The 21,584-nt window shown below is 42.7% G+C and overlaps 2 protein-coding genes and 1 pseudogene across 2 annotated transcripts; 2 read left to right on the forward strand and 1 right to left on the reverse strand.

Annotated features, from left to right (window-relative positions):
• The first annotated feature begins 1,684 nt into the window (after positions 1–1,684).
• LOC131893743 (class I histocompatibility antigen, Non-RT1.A alpha-1 chain-like) lies at positions 1,685–4,329 on the forward strand. Its single transcript, XM_059243842.1, has 5 exons — positions 1,685–1,757; positions 1,950–2,219; positions 2,449–2,724; positions 3,773–4,048; positions 4,169–4,329. The coding sequence occupies exons 1-5, from the start codon at positions 1,685–1,687 to the stop codon at positions 4,327–4,329; spliced, it is 1,056 nt and encodes a 351-aa protein (XP_059099825.1).
• A 3,928-nt stretch (positions 4,330–8,257) lies between these two features.
• Positions 8,258–9,229, reverse strand: LOC131893744 (olfactory receptor 12D3). Its single transcript, XM_059243844.1, has one exon. The coding sequence runs from the start codon at positions 9,227–9,229 to the stop codon at positions 8,258–8,260; it is 972 nt and encodes a 323-aa protein (XP_059099827.1).
• A 4,113-nt stretch (positions 9,230–13,342) lies between these two features.
• Positions 13,343–21,424, forward strand: LOC131893745 (H-2 class I histocompatibility antigen, Q10 alpha chain-like; annotated as a pseudogene).
• Positions 21,425–21,584: the final 160 nt, after the last annotated feature.

Below are 21,584 nucleotides of genomic sequence, written 5' to 3' on the forward strand. Positions count from 1 at the left end.
CCTAGTGTACTGTCTGATGCAGGTGACAGGTTACTATTATTGGGTTGAATTCCTCCTTCAGCAATGCTACAACTTCAGAAGTCACCCTCCCTCTTCTCCCATGAATCACCCACTTTCCACCCCCACATACTAAGAGGAACATGACATTAAGAGTGTGGGCTTGGGAAACTCCCCAACAGTGGTACATTTCCACTAAATATTTTTCTAGGACTCTGAGAGTACAGAAAGCAACGAAACCAAGGTAATCTCTCCTGGTTCACAAAGTATAAACTCTGAATTTACATGCCTGAAGCTGCCTCTGTCACTCTTCAAATACAGCTAGTAATTTTTTTCCCAGGGGTATCGCAGCCTTTCCCATATGGCCGCATCCTTAGCTTCAGCCGCAGCACTGCCTACTCCCCCAATGTGTCTGTGAATCTGTGTCCAAATCAGTGGACACATGCTTCTTGGGGGAGGGGTGCTCACTTGCTTATTGACTGGAGAGGGGAGGCATTTATGGTTCAAGTCATAAAAATGTGTGGGCTTCTGCTTTTGGTGGCCAAAAGGGTTGACTTTATAATCTTCTTTGAAAACGATTCCCAACTGTGAACATGCTAGGAGTTGCAGAGAGTCCCTTGGCAGTGTCTGCTTGCTGCCCAGATCTTAAACCATATTTTTGCAGAGTCCCAAATATTGTATCTGTGGAGTTTAGAAACATTTTCCCTCTCTCTTTGACTCTCCAAAGGGTACCTTCCTCTTCTCTGATGCTTTTGCCTAGTGCCTGGTGTCAAGGTACATTAATTTCTTTTACAAATCTAAGGGCAGTATATCTGGATTTCACTTCCTTCCTCCTTTTCACTGCTTCCTTCCCTACATTTCCACACTATTCACGCACACCTCACATTCTTTTTCAGACTCCAGGTGTCTGTGAGCCACCACCTTTCCTGGATGGATTCACAGGGTAGTAAATTTGAGACTCTGAGTTGCAAATAGCCTTGAAGAAGCTAACACTGGTGTCCTTTCACTGTCACAACAAAGATGGACATTCACATTACTGAAAACAATTCTCCACACATACTGTTTTCAGGCTGATTTTTTTCATATACTCAACCAATGTAACAGGTTAAAAGCAGAAGTAGATAAGAAAACCCAGCAGTAAAAGGCATGCAGAATTGTAGCGTGTGATTAAAAAAAAAAAAAAAAAAAAAAAAACCACTCGTCTCAGTATATTTTGGAAAATAGTTGTCTTTCATAAAACAATACTCCTATAATAGGTTAGTAAAATCACTTAAGTGAATTATTTTTAAGGTTTTATTTCTAATGTGATAAGTACTGAAAGAGACGAACCACAATTAGGAATTCACTCTAATTCTTAAAGTCATACAGAGACACTAAAACCTTAGAAATAATGTGACAGTGAGCACTGGGTGCAGGTCAGGGGTCCGGGCAAAGGCCAGGGTACACAGAGAGAGGCTCCCGGGGTCTCCTTGGGTAGCTGAGCAAAGGCATTCCTCACAACCCTGCAGTTTCCCTTCTTCTCTTGTAAGCGGAAACGAACACCTTCTGCAGGGATACTGATGACTAGGCTCCATTTCTCATTCCTATTGGCTATCAGGTTTCTAGAGCTCTGCTGTTATAGTTCTGATTATATAGTCACTGTGAACCCACAGGAACTTGACTCTCTCCAAATCTCCAAATCCAGAGAATGGAGAGTTCATTACTCCTCACTCTCCACCTGCTGCTGGGGGCTTCCCTTGCCCTGACCCATACCTTTAAAGGTGAGTTCAGGTCTTGAGGGGAAGTCTTTTACAGGGAGAACACCTGGAAAGCCTGCCCAGCCAGACCCTCCCAGCCGGGCTGCCCATACCCCACTCCCTTGAGCCCTGCACCTCCTGCTCCCCTTCTACAGTTTGCCCTGGGTCCCCATAGAAGGAGGGTCAAGCCAGACATCAGCCTCTCACTTCCCCCAGGTTCCCACTCTTTGCGGTACTTCGACATCGCAATATCAAGACCTGGCTTAGAGGAGACCCTCTACATGACCATTGGCTATGTGGACAACACAGAGTTCGTGCACTTCAACAGTGGGGCAGTGAATCCAAGGTTTGAGCCTCGGGTGCCCTGGATGGAGCAGGTGGGACAGGATTACTGGGATGACCAGACACACATTGGCAAAGCAGCAGAACTGCAGATTCGAGCATACTTTCAGAAACTGCAAGGCTACTACAACCAGAGCGAGAAAAGTGAGTGACCCTGGGCCCAGGTAGTGGCCAAGCCCCTTTCACATCCTCGTGTCACCAGGTCCGAGGTTCAGCCTGAGGCTATGAGACCACACAGAGCCTTGTCCTGGAAAAGCTGAGGGGACTATAAGCCCTTTATGATTCTCAGTTTAGGGCCAAATCTGGTTGGGTGGACAGGGAGGATGAAAGACCTGGGCCAAGTGGGTGAGACTGACTTGTGGGACTGGGCCAGGTTCTCACACCATCCAAAGGATGACTGGCTGCTACATTGGACCAGACGGGCACCTACTTCATGCATACCGTCAGTTTGGCTATGATGGGCAAGATTATCTCACCCTGAATAAGGATCTGAGCACCTGGACCGCGGCAGACAAGGCAGCTCTAATCACCAAGCAAGAGTGGGAGGCAACCAATGAGGCTGAGCGTTGGAGGGTCTACTTGCAGGGGTCTTGCGTGGTGTGGCTCCTTAAATACCTGAAGATGGGAAGTGAGACTCTTCTGCGCACAGGTACTAGGGGCAAAGATACTCATCCTAATGAACTTGAGCTCACACCTTCTGAGAAGGGAGGAAAATGGGATCAGCTGTAATTTTCTCTCTCTCTCTCTCTCTGTGTGTGTGTGTGTGTGTGTGTGTGTGTGTGTCTGACTCTTACACACACACACACACACACACACACACACACACACACACACACACGGGTGGGGGGGGCGCATGATCCTGGGTTTCCTCGTCCAACATCAGAGAATGATTCTCCCGAGGGCTCACTCTTCTCTCAAAGTCTCAGTTCAGAGTCTGTCTCAGGACAGAAGAGGAGATCCCTAAAATTAATTGCCTTTCCCTTCAATCTGCAGTCCATTGTGAACCATAGCCTCTCTCAGGTTAGATTTTCTGCTCTCACTCAGTGGTATAATACGGTTTCAGTGATGTAGAGTTTCTCAGCCCCACTCAGTCAGGACAAGAGGTATTTTTTCCCTGAACCTAGTCTCCTACCCTAGGCTGATTCACCTTGATTCTAGAATTGAAAACAAGTTATCTATTATTCCAGATGCCTGAGTACAGGGTGCTGTGTGGGATTGCACACCGCTCCTATCCTATTCTACTGACTATTCCCAAAATGGTTACAAGAATACCACTGAGCACTGGATCAGGCCCTCTGAGTGGGTGAGACAGTTGATTGGCCTGATCTGTTTGGGAGGCATCCAGGCAGTAGGACCGGGTCCTGTGCTCATTGCATGAGTCGGCTGTTTGAAACCTGGGGCCTATGCAGGGTCGCTTGGCTCGGCCTGGGAGGAGGGGACTGGACCTACCTGGACTGAGTCTACCAGGTTGATCTCAGTCTTCGGGGAAGGCTTTGCCCTGGAGGAGATGGGAATGGGGGGCGGGCTAGGGGGAAGGTGAGGGGGGCGGGAGGAGGGAGAACAAGGGAATCCGTGGCTAATATGTAGAACTGAATTGTATTGCAAAGTAAAAATTAAAAAAAAAAAAAAAGAATACCACTGAGCACTGCCCTCCCAAAAAATGTAAATGTGCAAATTTTCTCACTCTTCTCCCTCAGATCCCCCAAAAGCATATGTAACTCATCATCCCAGACCTGAAGGGGACATCACCCTAAGGTGCTGGGCCCTGAGCTTCTACCCTGCTGAGATCTCCCTGACCTGGCAGCGGGATGGGGAGGATCTGATTCAGGACATGGAGCTGGTGGAGACAAGGCCTTCAGGAGATGGAACCTTCCAGAAGTGGGCAGCTGTGGTGGTGTCTTCTGGAGAGGAACAGAAATACACATGCCATGTGCAACATGAGGGGCTGCCTGAGCCCCTCACCCTGAGATGGAGTAAGTAGGGTGTGGGCACGTAATCTGTTGTCAGGGAAAGCAGAAGTCTTTCTGGAGACCTTGAGCAGAGTCAAGGTTGAGATTTGGGGTCAGGATCCTACATTTTTCATTTCTTTCCAGGCAGGCCTCCCCAGTCTTTCACCCCTATCATAGTAGTTGTCCTCGGCCTGGTTCTCCTGGGAGCTTCAGTGGCTGCTGTTGTAATGTGGAGGAAGAGCTCAGGTAGGAAAAGGGGCAGCCTGGGCTTTCTTTCCAACTGGGGGACTCCAAGACCCAGATAGTTTTCTCTGCCTCCTTAATAGGAAGGGGTGTGGCCCATTACTTCCCACAGGCACAATTCTGAATGCCATAACCACAAATCTCAAAAGACCAAAATACAATATTTTTGTCTTTAATTTTAATTTAGCTAAAAACAATAAGTTACATTTTAAAAGATAGTTACTAAAAAAATAAACAAACAAATGAAAAACATAAAAGCATGATAGAACAAGGACCACTTTACTCAATAAAATCAGTAATAGCATACACATTTGCATGTGTATAGTTTCAGACACACTCATAAAAGTCACATTGATGTATCATTGTGACCAGATAAACCATATTCACAAAGACAGAATGTTTGTAAACGTATATCCCTATGGTTGTCAGTTGTATGTAAGGAGCAGTACATCTGCAGTTGTCTGAAATACTGGGACAGACAATATAAGTCTTCTAGAACATTAATCAAAACCCACAGTGGAGTATCACCAATATCCAGTCACCAAAAGATCCAAGATCTTGATAAATTTTATCTTATACCAATGCAGATGGACAAAAAGGATGCCTCCACTTACTGAAGATATTTTAGTCTTGCATACTTATACCATGCTCACAAACTCCACACTGTGATGCATCTTCACAGACTCAGTTTTGCCAAATATATAAACTGAATTAGAGACCTTAGAAAACCTTTATACAATTAAACCTCCATTGTTAGAAATGCTGTACGAATGGAATACAGAATATTATTTAATTTAATCCTGAGGTTTTTAAATAAAACTAAAACAACTAAACTTGATGTGGAAAAAAATGTATCACAGGGCTAGATCAGTAACAGTTCATGGATACAATCCATAGAGCTTTAGCGATTATCAATTATACTTCGAAGAATTGAATCATAATGTGTGGAAGTCTGTGTAAGATAGCTGTGAACTTACTGTGAACTATGGATGGGGCAGACAGAATGCAGAATTTTTTTCTGACAAAGTGGCCTTCTAGAAAGAATTGCATAAAATATGATAAGGGAATGCCCTTCAAAGCAAGACATGAATAAAATGCCCTGGCATGTCCACATTATCTCTGTGGGAAAGGCAAAGGCCTGGGAGGAATATTCTTGTCTCTTTTCACATGGTTAAAGATGACAAGTCATAACACTAGATGTATTCCCTCGCTGTACTTGTATTTGCCTAAGCTAACTGTAAACATCACATCATGTTTTGCTTGCTTTGATGATAAAAATGAAAAGTGCAAATACCTGAAGTCCCCTCGTTCCCCACATAGGTCTTTCCAATATCCTTTGATCCTCAGAGACTTAGTCATGAGGCATGCCAACAGTAATGAAAAGCAGCTTTTTCTTCTTTGATTTGGCTATCCTTAGAGAATATGTTCACATTTACTTCCATGCAGTCCTTCTCAGTTTCAAGTGCTTGTATGATTGATAGACCCTGAGCTGAGCATTCCCTGTTATAGTTACCAGTCTGCTATGCCACAATTCTACATATGTAGAAGGCTATTCTGCATGCATACATAGGCCACAAGTCGGCATAAAGAGCCTGGGGTGGGGGAAAGGTTATTCTGCATGTTCTTTCTTATCCTTTGTTTTAGTTAGGGTTTCTATTGCCATGATGAACCACCATGACCAAAAGCAACTTGGGGAGGAAAGGGTTTATTTCACTCAAACTTTTATATAACAGTTCATCATCAAAAGCAGTTAGGGCAAGAACTCAAACAGGGCAGGTAAGAGATGATGCATAAGTGCTGCTTACTGGCTTGCTCAGCCAGCATTCTTATGGCACCTAAGACCACCAGCCCAGGGGTAACACCACCCACAATGGACTGGACCATCCCCTATCAATCAGTAATTAAGAAAATGTCCTACAGCCAGACTTTGTAAAGCATTTTCTCAATTGAAGTTTTCTCCTCTCCTATGACTCTAACTTGTGTCAAGCTGACATAAAAAAATAGCCAGTACATCTTCTATGCACACATTTGTTTGCCAATCAACCACAGACCTGCTCCTTCAGACACATATGTAGCTGGAGAGTTTTCTCTCCAGATCCCGCCAAACCCTGGCAGTCTGACAGCCCACTTATAAAATAAACACACAGACACTTACATTATTTAAACTGTTTGGCCTAATGGCTCAGGCTTCTAGCTATCTAGTTCTTACATCTTAAATTAATCCATTTCTATAAATCCATACCTTGCCACGTGGCTCGTGGCTTACCGGCATCTTCACATGCTGCTTGTCATGGCGGCGGTGGCTGGCATTGTCTCCCCCGACTCAGCCTTCCACTTCCCAGAATTCTCCTTTCTCCTTGTCCTGCCTATACTTCCTGCCTAGCCACTGGCCAATCAGTGTTTTATTTATACAGAGTGATTTCTTTTTCTCCTCTTTAGGTTTTTTCTTGAGGATGTAGAAAAAAATCCTAATCCTGACACCAGGGAATTTCAGAATTCTGACTGCAGATCCAGAGAAGAATGAAGAAGCAAGTGGAGTGATGTGCAGCTGCCCTCCTGTAGTCTGCTATCAAAGGGACTTTCTCTGACCTCTGGCATCTGGGAATCAGGCCCACAATATACATGGTGATAAATCCGTCCTGTATCTTTCTGCGTTATTTATGATAGATTGTCTGCACACAAGATCAAGTTTGCACATGCATATGGTGTGGACTTTACATCCCAGTCAGAGCTGAACATAATTCTGAAAGACACCACTGAATACCACAAACTCTAATACAAAACATTTATGTATTTTACTTTGTGTGTGTGTGTGTGGTGTTTGTGTGTGCATGTGCACATGCCTGTATGAGTTAATGTGCACAATGAGTCTGCAGTGTTTGTGGAGAGAATGGCATTGTATCACCTGGACCTTACACCTTTCTGAACCAGCAGTCAGAAAGGTGAGCAGTCTGAGTCCAATCTCGTGGAGGGCTAGGCTAGGCTCTAGGGACTGCACTAATGAGCAGGAATTCTGAGAAGAAAAAGCACATCATCTTTTCACCTTCCTAGGGTTAGTCCCTAGCCAGGTTCTTAATCAGCCCCACTGTACTAACCCTTAAGAGAGCAAGGTAGGAGATGCCTCTCCCCACAAGTAGATTCCATTCTTACAGTACCACCCTGCTTGGTATATTTGGCATATTTCATTTAACATTAGTTTCCAGCTCTGCCTCTGTTGATACAGTGATAGATTTCTTCCTTTGTGCAGTTGAATAGTTTTTCTTTGTTTCAGGGAAGACTCATGAACTCAGAAAAGTGCTATACTCATGATTTTAGTTTTATCACTAAGATACACTTAGAGCTGGTGAAAAGGACAGAAGGAAAGTTCTGTGAGGTCCTCAAGGTGTACAACCCTTCCAAACACTGATGTTCAAACATGTGGACCTTACCTTTGTATTGAGTTCCTGCTAAGACTTCCTTACATAGCTTCACTTTTTTTTGCCTCATAGCTGAACTTAATCTCTAAACTTCCTCACTAAAGAATCAAGCTATTGTCACCAAATCCCCAGATTCCTAATCATATAATCTTTCTGTCATAAACAACCTCCCATTTGAGGTTTGCTTGGAGCCTATCATAAAACCTATTGTGAACACAAACTCAGGTGTGAGCCAGATGGCCCATGAATTACTAAGATACTTAAGGTTTTTGCAGCTATCTTCTGGGAACCTAGGGCAAAGACCAGACAAGTTGTCTAATATATATCAATAACCTGGTCTCATCTCTCTCCATCCCTCCTGCTTTCATTTAGATTTCCACATCACTTAATTACCCTGGTATATGTGCTATGGATATTGTGAAAACCCCTTGACACATTAAAATTCTTATTTTAATATATTATAAATTGTTCTGTTTATTCCCATGTGATTTGAACTTCCTATTTTGCCTGAAATCCTCAAAACTCCTGAGAGAGGGAAAAAAGTTAACTCCCCATTTATTAGAGTGAAATGTCTTCATGTACATTGGTTTTTTCCATGTACCTGGTGGTCTTTAAACAGCTTCTTCCCAAAGATCTTCTTCAGAGCCAGCATCACCTCCTTGTTCCTAAGGGTATATATCAGTGGGTTCAGCACTGGGGTGACTGCACTGTAGATGATGGCCACCATCCGATCCTCACTCATGGAGGAGGCTGATGCAGAGGCAGGGCGGATATACGTGAAGCCAACAGGTCCATAGAAAAGACAAACCACCATAAAGTGGGAGGTGCAAGTGGACAGAGCCTTCCTTAGCGTTCTGCAGGACTGGTTCTTAAAAAGAAGAAAGGCAATGATGTAGAAATAGGAGAGGAGTGTAAGGAGGAAGGCCCCCATGGATATGCTGCCTGTAACAACAGAAAGAAGCCACTGATTCAGCACTGTGTTGCCACAGGCCACTTCTAAGAGGGGCTTGACATCACAGAAGAAGTGACTGAGTTTGTGAGAGTGGCAAAAGTTCAAGTGAGCAGTCATGACAGAGTGCATCAGAGCATAGAAGAAGCTGGTGATCCAGGCCATAGCTGCCAACAGGATGCACAACTGAGGATTCATGATAGCAGTGTATCGGAGCGGGCTGCAGATAGCCACAAAACGGTCAAAGGCCATCACAGCCAGCAAGATGGCCTCTGTGCTTCCTAGAAAGTGGAAGAAATGTAGCTGGGTGATGCAGCCAAGGAAAGATATGGTTCTGTGCCTGGAGACGAGGTTGATGAGAACCTTGGGAAGAGTCACCGAAGAGTAACAAATATCCAGGCAGGAAAGGTTTCCTAGGAAGAAGTACATAGGGGAGTGAAGTCTTCTCTCCAAAATGATGATCATTAATATCACTCCATTTCCAACCAAATTCAGCAAGTAAATGATTAAGAACATCACAAAAAAGATGGGCTGCAGCTCTTGAACACTGGTCAGACCTAGCAAGAGGAACTCATCCACTGAAGTGGCATTCTCCATCACTAAGGGAAAATATAAGGAAAGCAATGTGTTGTATTTTCTGAATTTAAAATATTACTCTGTAGGGACTAAGTGTGAAAAATAAGCTGACTCTATGGAGGAACCTAGGGTGAGCTACTGTGAAAAGAATATTTAGGAGTCATGACTCGTTTACTTACAACAAAGTTAGAGATCAGTATATATGATAAATTCTGAACCTGTGAAAATGTGTGTGACTAATAAGAGAAGCATGTTAGGACTAAACCAGATATAGATAAGGGCACTTTTTACAGGATCCGACCATAACCCCATACATTGTATCATAATCAAGGTTTAGACCTGTTGAAAGCACACAGACTAAGGGTGTACTTGTTTATCTTATGGTTTAGGTTCTGACAATCATACAGACATGGCCCAGTGGAAATTTCTCCACTTCTTCTGAAACCCAAACACTCAACAAGGGATCTCTATAACCCCTCTGACCACCTAAATCTTCAGTGAGATAAAAGGAGGATTGTGAGTTTGAGGCCAGCCTGGGCTACAATGTGAGACCATGTTTCAAGAGAGGGAGAGAGAAAAAGAAATAGAAAGGGACAAGGTGACAGAAATTATAGGGACAGGGAGAGGAAGAGAGAGCCCACAAACTTCAAATATCATGTAAGTAAAGGAAAAGCAGAGTAATTTGCATCACAGGATTGCAGCACAGCAGTAGGGCTCTGAGTGTAGCTGAGAAAACCTCCAAATACTAAGATTCTAGCAGTATGGCAACACACCATTTTCAGCCCAGGAGAGTACCCCACAGTGAGATTTTGTTGAGAGGAGGGGAGCTAGCACGAAGAAGACAAAGTACAACATCGAACACTAAGAGTGAAGAGAAGGGCAGAGTAAATTAAGAACAAAGGAAACTGCCATTTGAGAAAGAAAACAACCACACAGACTCAACAAACAGAAGGAGGAGCCCTCGGATGGAGTTGAGGCATTGGGAAAAGAATCTGGCACCATAGGAAGAGTCTCTGATAGTTAGTGATCCAGAATATCAGAATGCAATACAGACTCCCTGTAGCAGAAATCTTAAAAGGTCTTATTAATTAAATCAAACCCGAGGCCAGTTATTGGGGTCAATGCTGGTAGATCAGAGAGACAGAACAAGCCACAGCTACCTCACCTCGCCAGATCCTCAGCTGGTCTTGTCTCCTCAGACTGGAGGCCTCTGAGTCCTCATCCAGAATGGGTCTCAGCTGAATTGCTGCTCAAAAGCCTGAATGTTTAACCAGCCAAATGCTTAACCAACCAAATGCTTCTAGTTTCTGGTCTCCACACCTTATATATCTTTCTGTTTTTGCCATCACTCCCTGGGATTAAAGGTGTGTGTCACCATGCCTGGCCGTTTCCAATGTGGCCTTGAACTCACAGAGATCCAGAAGGATTTCAACCTCTGGAGTGCTAGGATTAAAGGTGTGAGTGCCACCATTTTCTGGCCTTTGTATCTAGTGGCTGTCTGTTCTCTGACCCCAGATAAATTTATTAGGGTGCACAATATTTTGGGGAACACAATACCACCACAACTCCCAGTAAATAGCTTTAAATACTAAAAGAATGAAGAATAAGTAGTCAAATCTACAATCAGGAGATGTTCTAATATACCTCTCTATACAACTGATTACATAACTAGACATGAAAATCTGAACAACGTAACTTCCACATTTGTTTAATACATGTAAAGCACTGAGCTCAAAAGTAAGTCATGATATTCCTCGGGCACATTGAACATTTACTGAGTCAAGCATAGACTGAGTCTATCTTAAAGCTGGAGGTTTAAACCAAGCTATCTTGGTTGTTTTTATTTCAGAAAGCTGAACTATTCAAACACTGCTTTAAAATTGAAGAAAATAAGATGGAAATAATAAATAGGAATTTTACAATAAAAAGCAAACATACAATATAGAAAGTTCAACAAAAATTAATATACTATTTAAAAAGATTATGAAAATGATGAACTCCATCAGAATCAGAAAATTATAAGAAAGGCGATCTAAAAAGCTTACAAAACGCTTCAAACTAAGCAACATCACTTAAATAATCCATATATAAAAGGAGAAACCCAAATAGAAACTAGAAAATACGTTTGGTGATTAGGAAAATGAGACATATCAAATTTTTATTACATAGTGAAAACAGTAAACCTTTAATTCTTATATAAGAAAGAGATAAATACTGAAAAACCACAGAGAAATAATAAACATTAGAGGTGATGGACATGCTAATTACCATGTCTGGATCATTATAAAATAACATACATATCAAAACATCACATTGGGGCTGGGGCTGGGTGTGGTGGCGCATGCCTTTAATTCCAGCATTTAGGAGGCAGAGGCAGGTGGGTCTCTGTGAATTCAAGCCCAGCCTGGTCTACATAACAAGTTCCAGCCCACAACATAGTCAGGCCCTACCTCAAAAAAGAAATCTCACATTGCACTCACGAATATGCACAATTATGCCTTAATAAAAACAAAACATGAGAATAGGAAGAAGCAAAGTGCTAGAGAGGCCCACAGAAATCCACAAAGATACCCCCACAACAGACTGCTGGCAATGGTCGAGAGACAGCCCGAACTGACCTACTCTGGTGATGGGATGGCCAAACACCCTAATTGTCATGCTAGAAACCTCATCCAACTACTGAGGGATCTGGATGCAGAGATCCATGACTAGGCCCCGGGTGGATCTCTGGGAATCCAATTAGCGAGAATGAGGAGGGTTTATATGAGCGAGAATTGTTGAGACCAAGGTTGGATAAAGCACAGGGACAAACGAACGGAAACACATGAAATATGAACCAATGGCTGAGGGGTCACCACTGGATCAGGCCCTCTGAGTGGGTGAGACAGTCGATTGGCCTGATCTATTTGGGAGGCATCCAGGCAGTGGGACCAGGTCCTGTGCTCATTGCATGAATCGGCTGTTTGAAACCTGGGGCCTATGCAGGATCGCTTGGCTCAGCCTGGGAGGAGGGGACTGGACCTGGGCTGAGTCCACCAGATTGATCTCAGTCTGCTGGGAAGACTTTGCCCTGGAGGAGATGGGAATGGGGGGCGGGCTGGGGGAAAGGTGAGGAGGGTGGGAGGGGGGAGAACAAGGGAATCCGTGGCTGATATGTAGAACTGAATTGTATTGCAAAATAAAAATTAAAAAAAAAAATTAACTATCTAAATTTTCACTTCCTAAAGCTAATAAGTAAATGAGTGAATGCTAGAAACTTGAAATAAAATAAGTCAGGTTAAACCTGAAAAAATAAGATGGAAATAATAAAAATAACAGAAATTTTACAATAAAAAAAATGAACAACAGAGAAAATTCAACAAAGATAACATTTATTTTTAAAGGCTATGGAAATGATGAACTCCACCAGATGTATGTTACCAACTTAAAAGACAGTCTCTGCAGATATGATCAATGTTAATATGGAAAACAAATCAATCAAATATCAACAAACAGTGTCATGTAAAAAAAAAAAAAGAATTTACGGCCACAGTTGCACTGTAGTCCCTTCCAAACTCCAGCTTTTTCCTCAGTAAAATGAAGATGTATAACATATTCACATAAAATCTTACACATTAACGTTTATAGAATATTCATTTATAAAAAACAAAAACTCAGAGGACAGAAGTCCTCCAATGAATGAATAGCAAAGCAAACTGTATATACCAGAAAACAATTCTGCATAACAGGAATGAACAAACTGGATGTGATGCCTTGTGTTTGCAGTCCCAGCACTTGAGAGGCAGGAAAGGAGGACTGCCGTAAATTCCAGTCCAGTCTGGGCTACATAGTGAAACTGTCTTCTAAAGCCAAAAACAATTACAAGGAAAGAATGAACAGTTCAACGAAATCTCTTAATGTTAAACTCTCCCAAGAGGTTTTACACTCTGGTTTTGTGTTTATGTAGCATGTTTTTAAGTGGGTAATATTTAGAAACTGAGAACAGATAAGTAGTTCCCAACTTTGTAGAATGAGGTGTAAGAAGGGGCAGATGTGTGGCTGTGAACATAAAAAGAATAATAACTGGTCCCCATAGTGAGGACATTATTCTGGGGACACACAATGAAATTTTGAAGGAGTAAACACAAACACAGAATGGATGAGTACAAAGACGGCTGGGTAATCACTGGACTGAGGAATTGCAACAGCTCAACAACCTAGCTGTGACCCTCTGTTTTAATTGGTTACCTCTGGAAGAATGGAGTACAGGAACACAGCATTTCTGTGTTGTTTAAAGTCATAACTGCATGGTATAAAGATTACAGTTAGGATTGTAGCTCACATGTTTGACAACATCAAAATATTTACAAACAAATTTATTTTTTGAGGATGTTTAAATAGGGATTTGTCACGGTGAAATTTTGTACTAGTTATATGAAGATAAATTTTCAATTCTATCAGAATTGAAATTTTTAATCAAAAACATTATTTTTACAATTTAGCTGCACATGTCCCTCAACATGTTAAAAATTATATATTATACCATTATGTTCATTTGACCATTTTAAACACAAGTGAATGGAAAGAATCCAAATACCTTAAACTATGACCAAATTATTACATTTATAAAAGGAAATTTAGTATGCAGAATTTAAACACATATGTGTATATAAATAGGTTCAAAAATAAAACTTAACTGCCAGAAAAACTTAACTCAGAAAAATTTAAATATCATATATATATGGATATATATATATATATATATATATATATATATATATATATATATATATATATATATATATACTTCCAGGTACGTATGCATACAGATGCACACATAGGGACATACATCCTGAATTCCAGGATGATTTGTTGAATGACAAAAATCAAGATTCAGTACAAAGTGATCAATGTGCTGAGATTTCTCATTGAATCTTCTTTTGTGGATAGTCAGTCCCTCTGGACATACCAGAAGAAGCCAATAATGGTCATGGTCTCTTGGAAAAGGGCCTGGATAGCAAGTGGACAAAGGTACAGGGAATGCACTCCTTTTGGAACCTTTTTTTCTTTTGCTAAATATTAATACACAGTATATTCAAAATATAAATAAAATAATTTGTTTAAAAATAGGAAGGGGAAATTGTTCAAGACTAGAGTGGTAAAATAGAGAAGTGGACTGAGAATACACAATTTTTAGTTCACTTACTCCATTCAAGAACTTTGAGATTTGGAATGAGTCATGGTCTATACTTGGCAATCTATGAAAGAGAGATTATTTCTGCACACCTCTTTCTCTCAAAAGCAATAAACCAAAAGGCATAAAGTATTTATTTCATCAATTCTGTAGTCAGTTATTCTTATAAGTATAGATTCATATTTGTCTCCTTTACCACACCATAATATCATTGAAGATTTTAGTTACAGTATATTCTTTCAAATTTTTGCAGTTCCTACACCATATAAAAATTGAGTGGAATTAAATTAGTCAATCTTTTTGGTCACTAATTGCTATCATAAGTGACTATTAGAGTAAACAATGTTCCTAATGCATTTACTAGTAAATATAAAATACATATGGAGTCATAGAATGATATTATTTCTACTCCTATGAAACTCACCATGATGACCTAGAAGACACTGCACCACCTTCCTCCTCTTGACTTGTGCATCTCTGTCTGCTCTTCAACTTCCTGTCTCAACAACACTGACCTCCAAGTCAGCACCAGTTCTTCACTGGGGTGAATATTCTTACACTTGAAAAATCTACATGGATAATTCCCTCATCTCTTCTAGGTCTTCGTCTTAAACTGTGTTTTTCATGCTACCTCATGTGAATACACACAGAGACACACAAATACAAATGCACGCACACACACACACACATGCACATCATTGCCTTTCCCTGCTCTGTTGATAAATGGAATGTATCTTAATGATGTATTTCGTCTTACTTCTTATCTTCAACTTAAATGCAAGTTCTAGAAAGAAACAAAATGTTTTCTCCTTTCTTTAATACTGTAACCCTGGCATCCAAAACAATACCTAACATTTTGTCTGCCCTCTGTGCACTTAGCAGGTTCACTAATAGCTTAATATTAACTATTCAGTGTTCGTTGACAAACCTCATTAGGTCATATTTACTTTTTGTAACAGCTTGCATCTGCACTTTATCGATGGATTCCCCTAACTGTTATGCTAATTTGGAGCACATCAGAACAACACACCAGAGCATGAGTGATTTATGCCTTGGATTAAGTAAATAGCTTTAGCAAGAGAAGGACAGTTGTTTTTGCATTTCGATGTCTGGCTGACCTGTTTGGATTAGTTAGCATCAGAAGCAGTATGAAAATTTCATTACATGATAAGTGAGTCAACACAGGCAGCGAGGAGATGCCTTCCATGGACACATACATAGGAGAAATACTCTAAATGTAACTGTTGATGGCGGGGAATTTCAAGAATCATGTACAGAGCAGAAGGACATAATAAGTGACACACATGGTCAAGGATTTTGGGGCTACACACATGAAATCATGTAAGAAGTACATCCTACTATAGTTCACAAATTATTTTCATTTTTCCTGAAATAGAATCATCCCTCTTCCACTAAAAACACTCCTACAGTCATGTGTTTATTTAACACCAAATACAACCTAACTTGTTACCAACATTGAAATGGAACCTGCTTCTCTGATGAGCACCGATGTTGACAGACACTAAGAGATTAATCCTCTAAGTCTTTGCTCTCTCTCCCTATCTCCTCTCTCATTCTTACATGAACACACATGCCCACTTCCATCACCAGATCCACTAAAGTCACACACACTGACATATATTTACAACATATCATATGCTTGATCACACAGCCTACCCTGAGATCTGAACACCCCCACCCCCACCATGTGTGAATGCCAAAAAAAACCTATAAACAAATTAGAAAAATAAAAGACTTCCAGATACTGACTTGTACAGTGAACCTACTCACTTTATACTGAAATTTTCACAAACTGTAAAAGCTGACCCCCAGTTACCCTTACTCACCCATTGCTGTGGTCTGAACTTCCTTTCATCAGAAAGAAAAAAAAATGACCCTAACAGTCCATGTGAAGGCACATTCCCCATAAGTTAAGCTTTCAGGAGGTAGAGGATCAAGAGTTCAAAGAGTTCACCTGGGCTACATAGTGGTTTTCAGACAAACTTGTGCTATATGACAACTTGTCTAAGAAAGGAAGAGAGAGAGGGGAGGAGGGAGGGGAGGAGGAAAAGAGAGAGAAATAGAAAGAGGAAGGAACGAAAGAATGTTTCTGCCAATATTACATTTGCCCATTAGTCCAAGCTGCTGTACCTACTTTAGAATGGATATAAGAACTTATTTATAAAAACAGTACTAAATCTCAGCAGACCTCACCTTTTATTCTGACAGGGAAAACCAGGATGAACCCTCTCATACTTCCCCAGCAGTGCCTTGGGCATTAATATCTTGGGGTCTTCTCTCCAAGGATTCATTCTGTCCAAATTCCTTTTCCCATAAGTATTAATTTATTCCTTTTCTTTTTGTTCTAGTCACACAGTTCCATTGATGTTAAAAGTAATAAAATTTTGGTAAAATGCTTTGTCAATTATGACGGAGAAAAGAATGGCAATAATATCAAAGATGAGGTGGTACCGCCACATTCCCTGTGAAATCTAACAACTAGTGAATGCAAAAAGTCATGAAACTTAGAGTAATATACTGCAAATTAAAGTTACACACTTTAAACTGAGTTCTGCAAACACTGTTGATCATTTGCAGTCAAACACATTTACAGTCAAACACAGAAGACTGAGCAATGAGAGTGTTTGGCTAACTTACTTGTGGGGATTGGTGTTTATATAGACACTTGGCAGAAGTGACAAGTGGACCTACTGAAATACTGCAAGCCATCTAATAAATTCATTTGTGACATTGTGATTAATATCATTTCTGATTGTAAATGGAGTAATAATATAATTTGTGTCAATTCATCAAACATCACTAAAATCAACTTTAGATTCGTTTTAATGCTATCCTTGTTTTCTCTGCCTCCCAGCACTGTTTTCCCTGCAGTGCAGCCAAGCTTGCCAATGGTGTTAATGAATCTGTATTCAAGTCAGTTTCCTGTCCCTGCATTGAATCCAGGGACTCTCACTTGGATCGCCAGTGGAAAGGGAGGACTTTAGAGCTTACAGATATGAAAAATTCAGGGGCTTCTACTTTTGATGACCAAAAGGTTTGACTACCAATGAACATGCTAGAGAAACAGAGGTCCTCCTTTCTAGTGTGTTTACTGATCAGATTGCAGACCTCCCATCTTAAAACTATGATTTGCAGAGTTGAAGGCTCTGCTGGTGGAATCAACAAGGTTTCCTTTTCTCTGTTAGTTAAAGCCGTGCATAGGACTTTCTTCCTTACACATTTTCTTTGTCTGGTGCATGATGTTAGAGATGTCAGAGTTCTGCTCTCTTACTCCCCCATGTCTCTCTCTCTGTCTCTCTCTCTTTCTCTCTCTCTGTCTCTCTGTCTCTGTCTCTCTCTGTGTCTCTCTCTGTCTCTCTCTGTCTCTCTGTCTCTGTCTCTCTCTCTGTCTCTCTGTCTCTCTCTCTGTCTGTCTCTCTCTTTCTCTCTCTCCCCTTCCTTTCTACTTCCCTCCCTCCCTCCCTCTCTTTTTCCCCTCTGTGCTTCCCTCCCTTCTCATCTCATATAGCCCACTAGGGTATTTGTAGTAGGCTTTCTTTTGGGGCTGCCACACAGCTCCCAAATAAGATGTAAAGACTTATTCTTAGTTACAAATGCTGGGCCTTAGCTCAGACCTGACCCCAGCCAGCTTCTCTAACCTAAATTAACCTGTTTCTCTTTATCTATGTCTTGCCTTGGGGCTTTTTACCTTTCTTTCCTTCTGTATATATTACTTCCCTGTCTGGCTGGTGTCTTCTTCTCTTTCTCCTTCTTTTCTTCTCTCCTCCCAAGCCTAGATTCTTCCTATTTATTCTCTCTGTCTGCCAGCCCTGCCCATCCCTTCTCTGCCTAGCTATTGGCTGTTCAGCTCTTTACTAGACCTATCAGGTACCTCAGGCAGGCAACACATCTTTACATAATTAAACAAATGCAACATAAACAAATGTAACACATCTTCACATCATTAAAGTAATATTCCACAACATAAACAAATGTAACACATCTTTGCCTATTTAAACAAATACTCCACAACAGGTATTGAATTCCTTATGTAACTGGAGACAACCTTGAATTCCTTCCAAGGCCCCTGTCTCTACCTCCTGGGGTTGGATTTTCAGGTGTGTGCCTCCAAGTATGGCCTTAACAGTTTTAACTTCCAAATGTGACTATTATTGGTAGACCTAACCCATATAAGTTATCTGTGGAGTCTGCCCTCACATCGCAATTCACAGGGTCTGTAACTCCAATTCCAGGGGATCCAATGCCCTCTTCTAGCTTCTGCTGGCACTGGGCACTCACATAAAGCACAGACATATATATAAAAACATTGGTACACATAAAACAAAAAACTGTTTTGGTTTTTTGTTTGCTGGTTTGTTTGTTTCTTAAGAGCATACAGAGATCCTGAAATATTAGAAGGGTTCCAGGAAATATGGCAAGTACTCAGTGCAGGAGAACAGCAGCCAAGGTAGAACCCAGGTAGCCGCATTTGACTCTACTTGGAGAGAGAGTGGATCACAGAAGGGGAAAACCCAGCATTGAAGAGTCCCCCATTTCCTCCAGTTTTCACTTCCTCATAACTCAACCTTTGTCCTATACTTTTGCATGGACACTGATGACACTTCCCGAATTCTCATTACAATTGGGTAGCGGGTGCCAAGAGAATCCAATCAGCGTTACCTCAATTCCGGAATTTAAAGTGTCGCCCGGAATACCCGGGCAGGATGGCGACTTCAGACCATGGGGCCCTCCTCCTGCTGTTGGTGGTCACTCTGGCTGTTACTCATACTGGCGCCGGTGAGTTCAGGGGTCAGGAGGAAAACAACCTCTAAGGGGAGGAGCAACCGCATCGGGGGGGGGGGGGGGTCAGACCCTCCTGCTCCCTTCTCCACCCGGCCTGAGCTCCCCCCATCCCCACCTCCGTGCCAGCGCTAATGTGCCCAGGTTCTCAGAGGAGGGTCGTAGTCTCACCCTGAGCCGCCCCCAGGCTCCCACTCTCTGCGCTATTTCCACACCGCCCTGTCACGACCGGGCCCTGGGGAGCCCCAGTACATCTCTGTCGGCTACGTGGACGACAAGCAGTTCCAGCGGTGCGATAGCAATGAGGAGATCCCGAGAATGGAGCCACGTGCGCCGTGGATGGAGCGGGAAGGACCAGAATATTGGGAAGAGCTGAAACACAAAGTGAAGAACATTGCACAAGAGGCCAGAGCGACCCTTCGGACCCTGCTCCGCTACTACAACCAGAGTGAAGACGGTGAGTGATCCCAAGTGTGGGTCGGAGGTCACAACTCCTACATGTCCCCACAGAGGAGCCGAGTCTCCCTGGGTTCCAAGTTTGAGGTATGAAAGTAGGCTTCAGAGCCCTCAGAAACCCTGAACCCGGTTTCACTTTCAGTTTAGATCCAAATCTTGCAAATGGGTGGAGCAGGCCGGGTGGCCCAGGCTGACAGCCCTGTTGTTGCCAGGTTCTCACATCCTGCAGTGGATGGTTGGCTGCGATATGGGGTCGGATATGCGCCTTCTTGGCGCATACTATCAGTGTGCCCTATGATGGCCGGGATTACGTCACCCTGAACGAGGACCTGAGCTCCTGGACCGCCGGGGACATGGTGGCTCAGATCTCAAGGCGCAAGTTGGAGTCCGATGGTGCCGCAGAGTACTTCAGGGCCTATGTGGAGGGGGAGTGCCTGGAGCTGCTCCAAAGATTCCTGCAGAATGGGAAGGAGACTCTGCAGCGAGCTGGTATGAAGAACAACTAGGAACCACTTTTAGTGAGCAACGATATCCCCTCAGCCCTAGGAGTGAGGCCCTAGTTGTCTGGGGAGGAAGGAAGGGCAGCATCAGCTGGAATACTGCCTCTTGCATCTGGAGGAGAAAGAGTGCTCCTGACTTTCCTGATCCCACATCAGAGAGTAACTCTCCCCAGGGTTCACCCTTCTTTGAGAACAGTTGAATCTGCCCCAGAATGGAAGAAGAAAACATGCCTGAAATAAGCAACCAAGCAATTCGATTCAATCTGCAGCCCATTGTGAACCATGTCCTCTCCCAGGCCTGGTTCTCTGCCCACCCTAATGTCTTTGGTGGTCAAGCTCCACCAATGCCCAGTCTCTCAGCCCAACCCAATCAGGACCAGAAGCGAGAAATCTGGAGTCTCCTACTTGGTACTGTCTCACCTTCTTAGTTAGGGTTTCTACTGCTACAAAGAAACACCATAACCAAAAGCAAGTCGGGGAGGAAAGGGTTTATTTGTCTTACACTTCAGCACTGTTCATTATCTCAGGAAGTCAGGATAGGAACTCAAACAGGGCAGGAGCTGATGCAGAAGCCATGGAGGGGTGCTGCTTACTGGCTTGCTCCTCATGGCTTCTCAGCCTGCATTCTTATAGAACCCAGGACCACTTACCCAGCATGACACCACCTACAGTGGGCTGGGCCCTCCCACATCAGTCACCAATTAAGAAATAACTTATATGCTTGCCTACAGACCGATCTTATTGAGACGTTTTCTTAATTGAGATTTCCTACTCTCAGATGACTTTAGCTTATATCGAGTTGACACAAAACTATCCAGCATACTCACCCTGAGTCTAGAACATTCCAAGAAATAGTTTATGCTAGATATCTGAATCTAGGCTCCCATATAGTGCTTGCACCCCTCCCTCCCTCTAATTCTGTCTGTTCCAGAATGAGCCCTGATGAGTCCCCCCCATCCAAAAAAGTGCAAATGCTTGAATTTTCCAACTCTTCCCCTCAGACCCACCAAAGGCACATGTGGCCTATCACCCTGGATCTGAAGGTGACATCACCCTGAGGTGCTGGGCCTTGGGCTTCTACCCTGCTGAGATCTCCCTGACCTGGCAGCGGGATGGGGAAGACTGGACTCAGGATATGGAGCTTGTGGAGACAAGGCCTTCAGGAGATGGGACCTTCCAGAAGTGGGCAGCTGTGGTGGTGCCTTCTGGAGACGAGCTGAGATACACGTGCCATGTGCACCATGAGGGCCTGACTGATCCCTCACCCTGAGATGGGGTAAGGATGGGTAAGGGCAACAGAGTCAGGGAAAGTAAGAGCCCAGATCAAGATCAGGGCTGAGAACTGGGGATCACGACCCTGACTTTCAACTCCTTTCCCAGAGAGATCTTCTCAATCTTCTATCCTCCTCATCATCATCATTGCTGGTCTGGTTCTCCTTGGAACTGT

Source organism: Peromyscus eremicus, chromosome 16_21, assembly GCF_949786415.1.
Source record: "Peromyscus eremicus chromosome 16_21, PerEre_H2_v1, whole genome shotgun sequence".
In the NCBI taxonomy this organism is placed as follows: domain Eukaryota; kingdom Metazoa; phylum Chordata; class Mammalia; order Rodentia; family Cricetidae; genus Peromyscus; species Peromyscus eremicus.